This window comes from Thalia democratica, chromosome 1, assembly GCF_965202585.1.
Source record: "Thalia democratica chromosome 1, ktThaDemo2.hap1.1, whole genome shotgun sequence".
In the NCBI taxonomy this organism is placed as follows: Eukaryota; Metazoa; Chordata; class Thaliacea; order Salpida; family Salpidae; genus Thalia; species Thalia democratica.
This window is the reverse complement of record NC_139165.1, coordinates 68,292,460-68,306,659: the sequence shown is the minus strand read 5'-3', so window position 1 is coordinate 68,306,659 and position 14,200 is coordinate 68,292,460. Positions and strand designations below refer to the sequence as shown.

At 24.5% G+C, this 14,200-nt stretch overlaps 1 protein-coding gene across 1 annotated transcript; it reads right to left on the bottom strand.

The window, feature by feature from the left end:
• Nucleotides 1–2,760: 2,760 nt before the first annotated feature.
• Nucleotides 2,761–5,439, bottom strand: LOC145843478 (lens fiber membrane intrinsic protein-like). The gene is made up of 4 exons (XM_082950944.1): nt 5,239–5,439; nt 4,155–4,250; nt 3,811–3,942; nt 2,761–3,539 (listed from the first exon to the last, which is right to left on the bottom strand). Exons 1-4 carry the CDS (start codon nt 5,339–5,341, stop codon nt 3,379–3,381), a joined length of 492 nt encoding a protein of 163 aa, XP_082807070.1. The 5' UTR covers nt 5,342–5,439; the 3' UTR covers nt 2,761–3,378.
• Between the last annotated feature and the right edge of the window lie 8,761 nt (nt 5,440–14,200).

The following is a 14,200-nucleotide window of genomic DNA, read 5'->3' as shown; positions in this document are numbered from 1 at the left end:
AATGTTAAAAAACACGATTATCAATTTATTAAAAAAAAAACAATTACTTAACTACTTTGTTTTAAATTGTAACTTTTAAAACTGCAAATTATTATCGATAAATTATAATTTAATTTATGGTGTGAAAAATAAATTATTAAAGGTATAGACAACGTTTATTAAAGTTTTTATAAGAAGTAACAACAAAAAAAGTCTGAAATACTTTCAATTTTAGTTTTTTTCAATAACTATTCAACTCATTAATAACTTAACAAGAGTAAAAAATAAAATAACACTAAATTAGTAAACAAAACCTTTCTAAAAATAAAATGTTAATAATATAAAAACTGTTTTGTTTAAAAGCAAAGGATAAAATTTTAATTTTTTAAGTATATGAACTTTTAAAGATAAAAAAGTTGTATCTTCTTAAAATTATAAAACTTTACAGTAGTATTTATTGAAATATAGAAAAAGGGCTTAAAAAGTTTGGTCTAATGACCTGGCGTACGAAAGAGCCTTTCAGTTATCAAGTCGTACACCAAAGTTACAATTGTAAATAGTTTTCCAAACAAGAATAGAATAATAAAAATAGTAAAATATTCATAAAAACTTTATTCTGACTTAAAATAAAATAGACAACGTTATTCTGACACTAAAGACACATAAAATACGTAATGGTTTCTGTACTAAGAATGACATTAGTAAAATTAAATGTTTTTTAATACTTTTTTAGTAAGTAGTAATCAATTAAACTTGAGTTAACTACATATGATAGAAAAATTGCTAAAGTAGCTACTAGTTGCTGCCTTCGACTTACTTAAATAGACAAACAAAAGCTTTCTATACACTTTACCTAGAATAAAGTTTTTTTTTAAGGCGATTACAGGGTTTCCACAAATACTTTTCCTAAACGCTCTTTTTCGGAAAACTAAAAAAAGATCGCTTAAACTCGTTACAAACCCGAGATTATCTAATTTAAGTTTTAAATTTTTTGTGAAATTATCTAAGCCTTTATGGCCCTTCGCTAGTCACGGTCCCCCCTTTATAGCTTATCGCCTCCTGACTTGTTTAGATAGCCTCAAAGGGGGCCATATGGATCACCATGGGGAACCCTGGTATAGTCTGAAGTCTGAACCAATGCCATTAGAACCTAATTAGTACGGTTGTAATGAACAAACTCAGATATAAAATTACTATCCGTAATTGTCCTTAGGCCTATAAAAAATCATCTCCGTTCATATATGTAAATTTTGTTTAACTAATTGATCTTTTAAAAAAATTACCTTCAGTTCAACCAGGAGCTTTACAAGACTGATTTTAAAAATTAATAGTTAGCTATGCCCATAGCTTACTACGTGAATAAGCTAGTGATTTATGACCATATTTATTATTAGTTATTAGTAAAAAAAAGTTTGTTTTTAAGGACCTTGTTAAATGTACTTTGTTTTACTTTTAAAAAAACACTTGAAGTTAGTGATATAAATTTACTTTTTAATTTAAACATGAAAACACCCAGCTCGATATTTAAAAAAAAATCAACATTTAATTTATTTTTGTTAATTTAAGCTTTTTATACTTTTGATGTATTTTTTATAATGAACGCATCTTAAGTGTTTTGTTTTTGAGAACGTTGACTTCATTAAATTTTGCTTTGTTACTTCTGCCCTAACTTAACAAATCTTTCTTATATGAATTATTAGTATTCTGAAACATAATATAGTATTAGAATCTCTTCTACATTGATATGTACCTAAAATATCTATAGAAGCTGTATTTACAATTTTATTTGAAAAATTTATTAGTATGATTATTTTAACTGCGTATGCACACGCCAATAACTATATACAATATTTTAATGCATGAAAGAATTTAGCTTAAGATAATAGTGAGATAAAAAAATAATCATGATTACCTTATTATAAAACAATCCTTACAATTATTTTACTTAGACGTTGTTTTAATACTAATTGAGATAATACTTCGCTTTACAAAGTTTGTACTATTAGGTTTGCACGTTGAATGAAAAAATATATTTCTTTGTAGCTATTTAAATGTTTTGTTTTAATTTAACAATTCATACTGAACATATAACAACAAGTTTATTCAAAGTCATATTTAGTTTACTAATACTGCCTGCTTTATTTAAAATACTTAGTAAAAGGCGATTTATCTGGAATCAGATATTTTGTTTAGATCGTTTATCATTAAGTGGTACTTTACTCAATAGTAATTGTTTTTAGTGAACTTTTATAAAATAATTTGAGGCAATAATTCTTAGATAAAATAGTACATTATTTTGTCAAACATTTAGATATATAAGTGCGTTTACGTTTGTTTAATTGTTAACTAATATTCCTATTAGGTTACACCACTAAATTCTTGATGTGATTTTTACACTTCAGAATTAAATTAATTAGTATTTAGTTTAAGTAAAAATCAAGATTGTAAGTGTAACTGTAATGTACTACAAAATAATTGTTTATGTACTAAAAAGCTAAAGGTAGTAAATTAAATTACAAAAAATAATACAAATACTATATAGATAACCAGTTAGCGTTCAAATAAGGTTTCTATTTTTGGAAATCATTATAGCGATACCAAGTTTGAAGTTTTTTTTTTCAACAATGAAATTTGTATACCTTAAGTTATATTTTATTTTATCTTGTACAGATAAAAATGTTGTTCAAAATTTAATATAAAAATTAGTTATAAATTTTGAAACAAAAGTAAGTTTAAGTAGAACTAAACGTAAAACTACTGCTAAATTTAAAATTGTAAATGTAAAAATCCGCTTTAATGTATTTATTAGCACACGATATTAAGATACTGGTTATTAAAAACATCAATACGGTATTAATATTTAAAACTACACATTTTCTTTTGTTTTAAGTCGTGTAAAAACTTTATATAGCCTGAAGTAAAAGTAGTAAAGTAGTGGCGAAAAGATTAATTACAGAAATACTTGTGTAAAAAAATTAGATACAGAAATATTTTGTACACTATATACTACGGTAATAGAAAGTAAAAATTAGATAACATATTGTTTAACGTTTGGATATATAAGAAAAAAAACTACTTTGGAAATATTAAATTCTAAAAATAAAAATCAAGGTTTTTTATTTCTTCATTCTGTTTATGTAAATTTAACGCTTAGTACTTAGCTGTGTTATTATTAAACATTTTATACAAGTTCTTTCGTTTACTTACTTTGAAAATTTTCAATGTAAATGTTCTTTTAATGCAGAATTGAAGCAGTTTTAAAGTTTTTAGCAAACAAATATATTTTAAATATTCATAAACTCAAGTAATAAACCAAACTTAAGTTGATAGAAGTATGTTTTACAAAACAAAATTGGCTTCTTCACTTTTTATATTTATATGTTTTTAATTTAGTGTTTTTTAAGCTTTCCAATCTACAAAGTACATGATTGAAGCAGCGAACACACTGCAGGGAGCGGCAATCCATCCGAGTACAAAAGAATAACCAAAGTTTTCATCTTCAGCTTGGTTTTTCATTCTCAGAGATGTGAACAGAGCTACTGCGGTAACGACGAAAAAAGCTGCAAATATTTTTTAGTTTAAATAAATTTTGTAAAGTTTAAAGTAAAAATCACGAAGGTACAATCATTTTTACACACAAGTACCTTTAAAAGTTATTAAAGTTTAACTATCTATCGTTTGTATAATTTTGTATAAGACAGATGATAGAGTCTTAAATTTTTATTGATTAATTAAATACAATCACTATACTAAGAAAAAAAATGATTTCATTATCACAGTTTGTGAAATTCTGCAAAAAATTAAAAAAAAAAGAAGAATTGTTACAGTAACCTTCAACGAAGTATGAAGTAGCAATAACTCCTGGACTGATGGCATCTGATTTTTTCAAAATTGCTATGATACCAAGAGCAACAGCTAAGACTCCCATGGCGGCTCCACAAACACCAAAACCACGAACCATTTCTTGTAAAACAAATTATTTAAGGTCTTTAATGAACTACTGGTTAAATTTTGTATAAGTGGTAAAAACATTGACATTAGTAAACTATTCTAACTCAAATAATAAAAGTTTTGTATGAAAAGTAACACTTTTTTCTTATCTACTAAAACAACTAATTGTTTTTTTTGTAATTAAAAAAGTTTAAACAGATTTTTATTTTAAAATTTTTACTAACCATAGTGAGTGTATTTAATAGACTTTCCTATTAAAACATTTTCACATTCTACGTCATTACATTTTTTCCACAATCCAGAAGATGAATCCTTATCCTCTGATTTAAAAAATTTAGTAAGTATATATTACAGCTCTAATTTAATTTTTCAACAAGGAGTTTTTAACACTATATTTTCATTATTATATCTTTTCATCTGCTATATTTTCAAAAGTTTTAAATGTTTGCGTTTTTTAATTATTCTCAAAAATCTCTTGTTTATTTTTTATTTTCAGTTAAATTATAATGAGATGCGTTATAAACCCATGATGTACTATATATCGTAAACTTTTCAAACCTAGTTATGAAGATATTTATAAAAGTAAGCCTGTATTAAAAATTATAAGTCTACGTTCTGATAGATTACACAGTTTAAGCTTAATCATTAATTAAGATTTTTCTTGAAGCTTGTTTATATGAAAATCGTAAAACTTAATAACAGATTTATTTTATTTTATGTCTTAAAATATACTTGATAAACTAATTTTTTGATACTTATATTAAATTTAAAATAATTAGACATATATTAGTATTAGTATGTATTTTAACTTGAAAAAACAGTAGTATTAGTTGCCCTAAATTAAAACAGAGAAGTCTATTTCAATTTAAATCTTTTATTTAAAAAATCTATTTTAGCCTTTTACAAAAGCTAAAAAAGTTTAAAAGTTTTACTATTAAGATGTATTTTAAAAGTGTTATTTATGTATCATACATACATTTAAAAACATAACTTCTGTATTATAAATAGTTAAGTACTTATTTCTATTAACGTTTAAAATCTTTTATGTTACTTTATGATCAATTAAACCGTTTTATTATTTTTTTGAAGTATTTTTAACACGTATAAGTTTTGATAGAAAAAAACTAGAATTGAAGCAAGAAAAGTTTATAACAATGGTCATAAATTATTTCATGTTATTCAAAATTAGTATAGAAAGTTTACTTACATTTATGGATGAAAATTTAAAAAATCGTATCTATAACTCAACTTTGTTTAGAACAAGTTTGAGAACTCAATTGAAAGTACTTTGAAAAGTAATAAACTAACCGTTGACCCAAGCGTTAGTAGCCATGGCAACAACCAAAAAAATTACAGACAAAACTCCAAGGCTCAATGCGGCCGCAGACCCCATACTTTTGATGGCAGCCATAATGTTAAAGGTTTATGAATATATATATTTTAAATTGAACTTAAAGAAATTCCTTTGATAATAATGATTATTATCAAAGCTAAACTTAGTATCTACAGTAACCTATAGTTTTATATTTTAGTTAAAATAATAAAAAGTACCTTTTTTAATATAATTTAACCACTAAAAAACATTAAATATTTAAAAAATCAAAAAAGTAAACCATCTGATGAACACGGTTCTCTAAACTGAGTTACACCCTTTTACAGCTGATTGTAAAAAAAGTTTAGATAGCGAGAGAAAGACTTTTTTTTATCAACAATGTAAATCACATTGCCAGAGGCGAATAACTAAAATAGCATTTTGAAAAGCACTCATGCTTTAAATTTTATAAACATAAAGAAAGTTGTTTTTATATTTCACGCTCCATTTAACCCTCTTTTCCATTGAAAGTACAATAAACAAGGTTTTACATTTTTTAGTATATTGAAAACTAAATTGAAAAATTATGTTGTTAAAACAACTACTTTTTAGTTTAGAATATCGTATATTGTTATCATTAATACTTGAAATATTTATTATATATATACAATTTTAGTATAAATAAAAAAGTAGAGTATTATAGTTTTTAAAAAATTAGAAATTATTATATACATTTTGTAACTTGGAGCAAAAAAGTTAGTTTTAGATATCTTGTTCAATTTAAAACTCGAATAAACTTGTTTTACACAACTTCATTAGTTAATATGAAACAAAATAATTAACTTTGCATAAGTACAACTATGTTTTTAACATATGTTCTCATAGACATTTCACCAAATCTTTAAAATCGACGTTAATCATTAATAATCTTATTTGATGAACAAAAATTAAATAAACATAAAATATACAAAAATAAAATATTTAAAATACCAAATAGTTAAAAACCGTAAGAAAAAAAACGTAAAAGTATTTTGGTTTGTCAGAAAACACTTTTAAATATTAGAATTTTTTATTGTGTAAAAATAAGGCTAAAATAAATTTATTACAAAAAGTAAGTTCTATTTCAACAAATAAAAAAATTCTAGTTTAGTTCAAAAAACTAAATTTAAATAGTTTTGAAACGTATTTTTCTTGCATTTTAAGACTTACAGATACTTCATGATGTAACAAGCAAAAAGAAAATATATGCAGAATTTTTTTTTTTTTTTAGTAAAAGAAGTTTTTCTGAAAGATTTTTATATAGCTACTTAAAGCTAAAAATGTCAAAGATAAAACTTTTTTATGCGTTTTTCAGTAGATATATGTGCTTCATGCATCAATAGATAAAAACTGAACTTCATCTATTTTGAAAAACTAATAATTCCTTTCAAAGAAGTTAAAGATCAAAAATGTGGGACACGCTCAGTTCTAACCCGCGCACAATTCCCATCCCATCAAATTCGAAAACCGTTTGTCGACCAAGGGTAAGGGTTAGGTTTAACAGTAATAGTATAAAATAAAAATAAAGTAAAACAAATAAAGAAGAAAAAAAAAGGTTGAGAATTGTGAGTATACCCAAAAATGTGCATATAGTTAAACATCTCAAACAATATTAGTCAAAACCATATTACATCTAGACTGAAAACGTAAAACTCAAGGTAAAAAATATCAAATCGAGTAATATTTATGAAACAACTGTAAAGCTGAGGAATCATTAATATAATTATTATAATCTGATCTAAAATCAAAAACCTATTTTTTAATTAATTAGAAACAATATTTTTCCTACTTTTGTTCTAATAAAGTATTCTAGGTTAAATTTAAAGCTCACAGATGGAACAAGTTAAAACTAAATCAGTTTATTTTTAAATTTTTTATGATATTGCATAGTTCAGTCTTGGAGCTTGGCTTCTAAATCATAATTGTTTAAAAAAAATAAAATCTGTTATCTTTTTATTGTGTTTTTGTTATTCAATAAGTAAACTAGATAGTATTAAACTAACTATGCTATCATACTGTTGTAAGAGAAGCATGTTTTTATTAAATAAAAATTTTACCTGTTGTTTACAATAAAAAGCTTTTAAAATTAACCTATAATATAATAAATCGTTCTTTGCTGGTAGTACAGTTGTAAACAAAGTGTACAATTTCATAAATAAACTAACAAAACTTATTCTGTTAACAAAAATGGTTTTGTAAAAGATTACATGTTTTTTAAGTATGCACAAAACCGTACAGATTATAAAACTAAAGTTAGGTAAAGCTTATCTTATTGCTTATTAAATTGAGTATTGAAGTACATAAAAAAATATAGTTATGCTTTCAGTATAAACAAGTTTCAATAGACACTTTAAATTTTTTTTAAAAACTTTGTTTATTCGCATAGATAAGTAAAAACAAAGCTATTTAAAATAAACAAAAATCAATTCTTCGTTGTAAAGTACATTTGAAAACTATTAAGTAAATAGTAGTTATTTTATGAAATAATTTTATAAAATGAAATTAATCAAATAAGACTTCAAGATATTTCATTTAACATTATAAAAAAATACTTAAGTTAGTCAATATTTTACTTTGTTAAATTTTTAACACAATTTTAAACATTTATTATGCTAGAGAATTTAATTATGTTTACGTTACATCTTAAAAATCCCTCATTAAAAGCTTTTATGCAAGCAAAAAAGTGGTTATTTTTTATACATATTTACAAAAAAAATATCACTCGGTGTTTTTTAATTTAACAACCTAGTTGTCTATACATATAACTAAAAGCCGGTAAAGTTCGTTCCAACAACTGTTAGCACAAACAAGTTAAGACTTAAATATTTTCTGTAGAAAAACTTCTGAAAATGGTTTCAATCTTATATTGCCCAGTCTGAATTTGTAAAATTTAAGAACGAAATTGTTTGAAATACTTATTAACTAAGGGTGAGCAAGAACATTATATAACACTTTGTAACAATATTTTGTATTTCTTTTTATTATAATAAATAAATTGAAGTTCATAAAAGTTAATCGTTAACATAATTAAATAACAGATTAAACTATTTTCAAAGCTATATACTAAAAATTCATTTTGAGACTCTTCTGTCTTTCATTTGTCGTGACATGTTCAAGCTAGCGCAGTCTGACAACTAATTGTAAGCATTGTTGATAACTATCTAGATAGCTCGTATTTGTTTGCTTCTCTTCTTGATCATGATGCCACGAACAACTAGCTCAAAGATTTAGTTTATTTAAAGCAACATGTGCTGTCCAGATAAAGTGTTCCCATTAAAAAAAAAGTATACTTTAAATTAAAAGTATTATGGTTAAATAGTATATGTTTATTTATATATAAAACTTAGTATTTCTAATACTTAATAGTACTTTGTGTACTCAACCTGTAAAAAACGTTAAAGTATAATTAAAGAACTTTTTTTTTATAAACAATAGATACATAGTAATTTGCATGTTAATTCTAAGCTCTAAAATCTGTAGGTATACGGAATCTGTGAAAACTTTGGCAGGTTTCAACTTGTAACATACCTATATGTCGTATATTGTGATACAGTTCTAGTTAGTTTTAATTTACTATCAAAACTGTTAGTTTTGAGCAAAAATATTTGCAAAACTTATTGTAATGAACATAGGCATTATATTATTTAACGTTCAAATTATAGTTAACGCTGTTTAACACTTTAAATCAGGTAATATCTAATATAAACAAAAAATGTTGAACCAACCTTGAATTCTTGTAAATTGTATGGCTTTGGTTTGTCCGAAAAGAAAATTGCTTTAATATAGGTATTAAAATTAATATTTTTTACACGTCTTAAATTATTGATAACTCTTTAACAACAGTTTTTAAATAAAGTAAAATATGAAAAGTGTTATAGCTTAAAAAAATTAAACCTATTTAAACTTCATACTTTACGGCGCTAGCTAAGAAGAAAATGCAAAAAAGTTAGAACAATTACTATAGTAACCTGTCACATAGCTTTGCATCTAATAACATCCTTGACCATATCATTCTTGCCAGAAAGAGTTTTTTTTTTAACTTTTTTTGCATTTTCTTCTTAGCTAGCGCCGTAAAGTATGAAGTTTAAATAGGTTTAGTTTTTTAATGAAACTTTATTTAAGTATTTTTTTTTATTAGCTATACTTCAGTTTTTAATTTAATAGATAGCTAAAAATTGTTACTCGAATATAGTATTCACTAAAAAAAAAATTATTGTTTTTACTTAGTAAATTTTAAATATTATGTAAACTAGTGGTTTCAAACTTTTTTGAAAAGCTATACTCTGTAAATTATATGACTATATCATAAATAAAAAATAAATAAAATAGAACAATTACTATAGTAACCTGTCACATAGCTTTGCATCTAATAACATCCTTGACCATATCATTCTTGCCAGAATGAGTTTTTTTTTTTTTTTTTTTTTTTTTATTTATGATATAGTCATATAATTTACAGAGTATAGCTTTTCAAAAAAGTTTGAAACCACTAGTTTATATAATATTTAAAATTTACTAAGTAAAAACAATAATTTTTTTTTTAGTGAATACTATATTCGAGTAACAATTTTTAGCTATCTATTAAATTAAAAAACTGAAGTATAGCTAATAAAAAAAAATACTTAAATAAAGTTTCATCAAAAAACTACATTTGTAAAGTCATCTCTTCACTTTCAAACAGTTTAAATATTGTTACAGTTATTTAAATTTCAGAAATTTTTTATTTATTATGTGTTTCTATCTATATCGTTTATTAAACAAAAAAAAAAGCGCTCAAAAAGTTTAATCTAAGTACGTGATGTACGAAAAAACATTTCGGTTATCGATCGTACACCTCTTGGATACAGTTTAATGTCTTGTCCTTATTGCTTGTGTATAACATGTAACTATTTACTTTAACTTAAAAAAAAATTCAATGTCAAAATTTTAAGTCTAAAGCAATGAACTAACAAAACTATAAACAAAAATAGTTTTATTAATGAACTAAAAAGTGGTCAATCAAAAGGCTCAGTAGTGGTCAATAAATTTATAAAAAATTTAGTTAATATTGTTGAAATAAACAACTTAAGTAAATAACAAAAAATTAAAAATTATTTTATCAAAAAGTTTATTATATTTTAAAGTGTTTGTTCATTTCAACAATATTAACTAAATTTATTATCCATTAATTGACCACTACTGAGCTTTTTTACAATATATTAATGACAAATTTTTAAGCTGACTATAACTACGCATCTCACCTACCGTTTACTTTTTTCATAATTCGGGCTCAACATGCGTAGATTTGCAACAGATTGATGTTTTTATAATTTTTGTTTTGTTTTGTACTTTTTTACTTAAGCTTTTAAAAGTTTTTATTTTATTTGATATCAGTAACAAAAAAACAAGTTACTGTAAAATAATTATAAAGAAATAAATCGCCAAAAAATTGACAAAAAAACAAGTGGTAGAGTAACTAAGACAGAGAAAATTCAATTCAGAGCTTTTTATTGCTTAAATTTTAATAATTTTGCTAAAAATAAATTTTTGCTTAATTTTTTTTAAGATAAGAGTGTGATGTGAGATAATAAAGTAGAGTTATGCTTAAACGTTTTCTTAAAATAAACTGTTTTTACCTTACCTTAAATATTTTAATTTACAAAGCATTTCTTTATAGTAGAATTATGTAAAATATTATTTATTTAACTGCCAAAAAACTCGTAGTAATAAATTATGCTAGGTTTATTTAAAGGTTTTAAAAGTAGTTTTGAACTATGGTATTAGATGTGATTCACCATCAAAAACTCATGTTCTGCCAAGTACGAGTTATCGAAAATCCTAAGAAATACTTTTTTTTTAAATTTGTTTTAAAAACTTTAAAATGAAAAGATTTCATAAAAGCTGAAAAAAGTTTTAGTTAATTAATCATCTAAGATAGAAAAAGAAGAAAAAAAAAATTTAAACATTTAATTTTTTAAACTGTACAAACTTAGGTTTACTCTTGGAGTCTTGGATCATTGTTGATTTAAAAATTTTTGATTTTTTTCGTATTTTTTTTTCTTGTCCTGGAAATGACTTTTAACACCAAATCCTTGGGCCAAATATTTAAGCGCTTTTTGTTTTTCGTTCAATAAACATTATAATTCTAGCTAAAAAAACTGTTCAAAATGTAAAAGTACAAATTAATTACATTAAGTTGCCTGGGTAGTTTGATGCTAACTTAAATACATTTTAGACAAACTAAATATTGTAGATTTCATTTTGCACCAAAGTTGAAACTGATAGAACCTAGTTTTGAATTTTAGAAACAATTCGTTAGTGGGCAGGTGCTGAAATTTTTTTTCAAACTAGTGGTTTAAATGCATAAAAGAATAATAAGGTATATTTTTTGTGTACCTGGTAGACTCCAGCAACATATGTTTCAAATAAAAACTGGTTTGATAAAATTCAATGATAAGTTTAGTTTGTAAGCTGATGCATAATACTTTAAGAGGATGTAATGTTGACCACAACATATTTACATTTGCTAGTTTTCTTATTCAAACAATACAGGGTTTTTAAAAAAATTGAATTTTGGAACACAAGTGACCAGTATACAATTATACAATAAGGTATACAAGACACACAATTTCAATAAAAATAGATATATTTCGAGCAATTCTCATCTGTAGAGTACAAAGCTAACAAGAGATAAGATTTTAAAAACTTATATAGTAACCAAGTAATCAATTAGTGATAAAGTAATCAAGAGAATAATAAGAGACAAAAGCATTTAGTAACAATTTAAATCATTTAAGTTTACTTACATTTTAATTAATCTACAGTAAAACTATTTATCAATATAATGACAATAACACTTATAAAGTATTACAAAAATAAAGAAACAGCATAGTCAAAAATCTTTTTGCTTACATAAAACAGGTTTCCTTAATAAAATACAAATGGCTTTTAATTTAATCAAATTGAAAACATTACTACAAGCTTTGATAATTTTAAATCTATTTAGATTATAACTGTTTGCACAAGTTGAATTATTGACCAAGTGTTCTGCACTGGATGAGCAATTAGATGCATTTAAAACCTTGATCAGTATATCATCTTTCTTATCTGAAAAGTAAAAAATCTCTACACTCTTTCGTACATGCTCTTAAGGGTAAAAGAGTGTCAATCCTGGTATGTCAGATTTTTATGCTTTATATTTTGATAATCAAGGACAAGTAGTGAATTCTGCTGTCTTAAGTATTTGCAGACTCTGTAGTGTGGAAAATGCAATTGCCTTAAGCAGCCCACAAGCTTTTGTTTTAATGAGATATGGCCCATTAAAGATAAAACTTGCAGCCAAGAAACATGCAAATTTATTTTAATAAAAGTAAATTTTGAAACTTACATTAGATATTTTTAGATTTGAAATAAAGACCACTAAAAAAGATCTTAGGTACAATTCACAAGAAATTCAAAACTTACACTAAATATTTCTGGTTTATTATGAAGGTTTAAAACTAAACTGCTCCTTGTGAATATTTTTGTTTTCAAAGTTTAATATACCACCACCTAATGCCTGCCAACTCAGGTTTGCAGCTAGATGATTCATACCTTTTATATTTTCTCATTTATAAGGATTTTTCTCTCACCATCGGCAAATTAAACCTTTAATTTTTTGCCATGATTCATCATTTGATCCTTTTTATCCAAGGCAACTTCATTATCTCTGATATGTTCAAAGTCTCATTGATGCTTTGACTTGATACCTTGTTTACAAACTGCAATGCCTAAAATGGTTCGAATGTCTTTCTCTGGTGTGCCTTTTCTTGTGGTCTTTCATTGACTTCTTTGCAAACAATTTGCTGCAAATCTCATATTTGAAAAGTTGCTCTTTGGTATTTTTTTTTGTGTGCAACAAGAATTCAGTCTTTGTAGGAAGAGATTGGTCAGTGTATTTGCTTTAAAACATTTTAGTTTTCCATGCTGCTCTTTTAAGTGCATTTTCTCAAATATCAAGTTGTAATACAAGAATTTTCTTATGTATGCCTGTTATGTCTTTTGACTAATCCCCTGGTCAACTGTTGGTCAAATTAGCAGTAGTGTTGTTTTTGTAACACTTTAATAAATTTATAAACTGGAAAAGTGGTTGTTGTGCTTGGCTGTAATGATAACATAAACCTGGTTTTACCATCCTTAAACCTAACAGGCAGGGCATGTGTATAACAAAGTCTTTTAGCTTTAAAGTTCTCAGTGTGTAGGTTACTGAATATTTGTACTTGAGACCACATGCTCAGTAAAATATTTTGGAATTAATCTGAGGCTTATTGTATTTTATTGCTCAATAGGAAATTCAATAGGCTCTCATCCTTATTTGCACTACTCATTTTAATGTAAATTTATATTTACATTTCAAAATAATAAAAAATTGTTCATAAAAAATCACTTTTTATTTATGTTTTAAGTTAATTTATTTTCAAATTACTTAGATAATGATAGTAACGGTGAAGATAATTATAGTTAATGAGATACAATACAATGACTTACTCATAACTCTAAAGTTTCCAAAAATAACTTGTTTGTTATAACAATCAATAGAAAAATAACTTGCAAACATGATTTTTAAAATGGAAATTTGCAAAATAATTTTTTCCACAGAACATTGATTTTGTAGGAACAATTACCTCAAGAAGTAGTTTTGTGTTAGAAGGTAGAAAATTTTCTTTTTAAACTTTAAAAGTTTAGTTTAGATCGAATATTTTTTGGTAAAATTCAAAAAATATCTAAAAAGTATTATAATAAAGTAAATTAAATATTTATCCTTACTAACTTCTGCAGATGTTTACTTACTTTTCAAAACCATATTTTGAATATGCTTTCTATAAAAAAATATCTAATAATTTTATCAATTTTGTATAGGTTTATTTCTTTTTTAATTGAAGCTTCTAAATTGTCTTGATT

Excerpts from the sequence above, each read along its gene's own strand:
- LOC145843478 (XM_082950944.1), bottom strand. The coding sequence starts at position 5,341 with ATGGCTGCCATCAAAAGTATGGGGTCTGCGGCCGCATTGAGCCTTGGA. Across the intron at positions 4,251-5,238 it reads TACTAACGCTTGGGTCAACG|AGGATAAGGATTCATCTTCT; the intron begins GTTAGTTTATTA and ends TTTTTAAATCAG. Across the intron at positions 3,943-4,154 it reads TATTAAATACACTCACTATG|AAATGGTTCGTGGTTTTGGT; the intron begins GTTAGTAAAAAT and ends TTGTTTTACAAG.